This window comes from Merops nubicus, unplaced genomic scaffold (genome assembly GCF_000691845.1).
Source record: "Merops nubicus isolate BGI_N331 unplaced genomic scaffold, ASM69184v1 scaffold18550, whole genome shotgun sequence".
In the NCBI taxonomy this organism is placed as follows: domain Eukaryota; kingdom Metazoa; phylum Chordata; class Aves; order Coraciiformes; family Meropidae; genus Merops; species Merops nubicus.
Genome location: NW_008585031.1, coordinates 6,140 through 6,471, shown reverse-complemented (window position 1 = coordinate 6,471; position 332 = coordinate 6,140). Strand labels below are relative to the sequence as shown.

The window sequence follows — 332 nt, the reverse complement described above, 5'->3', positions numbered from 1 at the left end:
CGAGGAGCCCTTGTACCGGTCCCGCATGCCCCGGGATGCCACGCAGGACAGCACGGAGCTGGAGTGGCACATCTGCACCAACCGGCAGCTGATCCCCAGCTACTCGGAGGCCGTGCTGATGGACCTGGCGGGCTCCCCGGCCTACAACAGCTACACGGCGTGCCGCTACGGCGAACCTCCTCCATCTTCTCCCGCCACGCCTTCCACAGCTGCAGCGGCAACTCCCGCCTCTCCCTCAACACCAGCCGCTTCTCCCTCTGCCGCGTCCACGGCTCCCACAGGACAGGGCTCTGGAGGAGCCGCAGAAGCAGCATCGCGGGGCGGGGCGGGCC

The 332-nt window shown here is 69.3% G+C and overlaps 1 protein-coding gene across 1 annotated transcript in view; it reads left to right on the top strand.

The window, feature by feature from the left end:
- The window catches only part of LOC103778738 (transmembrane protein 151B-like), a gene marked incomplete at its 5' end in the record, with an annotated part of 1,474 nt that overhangs the window by 916 nt on the left and 226 nt on the right, over positions 1–332 (top strand). The window contains 2 exon segments of the mRNA XM_008946348.1: positions 1–167; positions 170–305. The exon segment at positions 1–167 is cut by the window's left edge and continues 11 nt beyond it. Coding sequence (XP_008944596.1) covers positions 1–167; positions 170–305 — 303 coding nt within the window.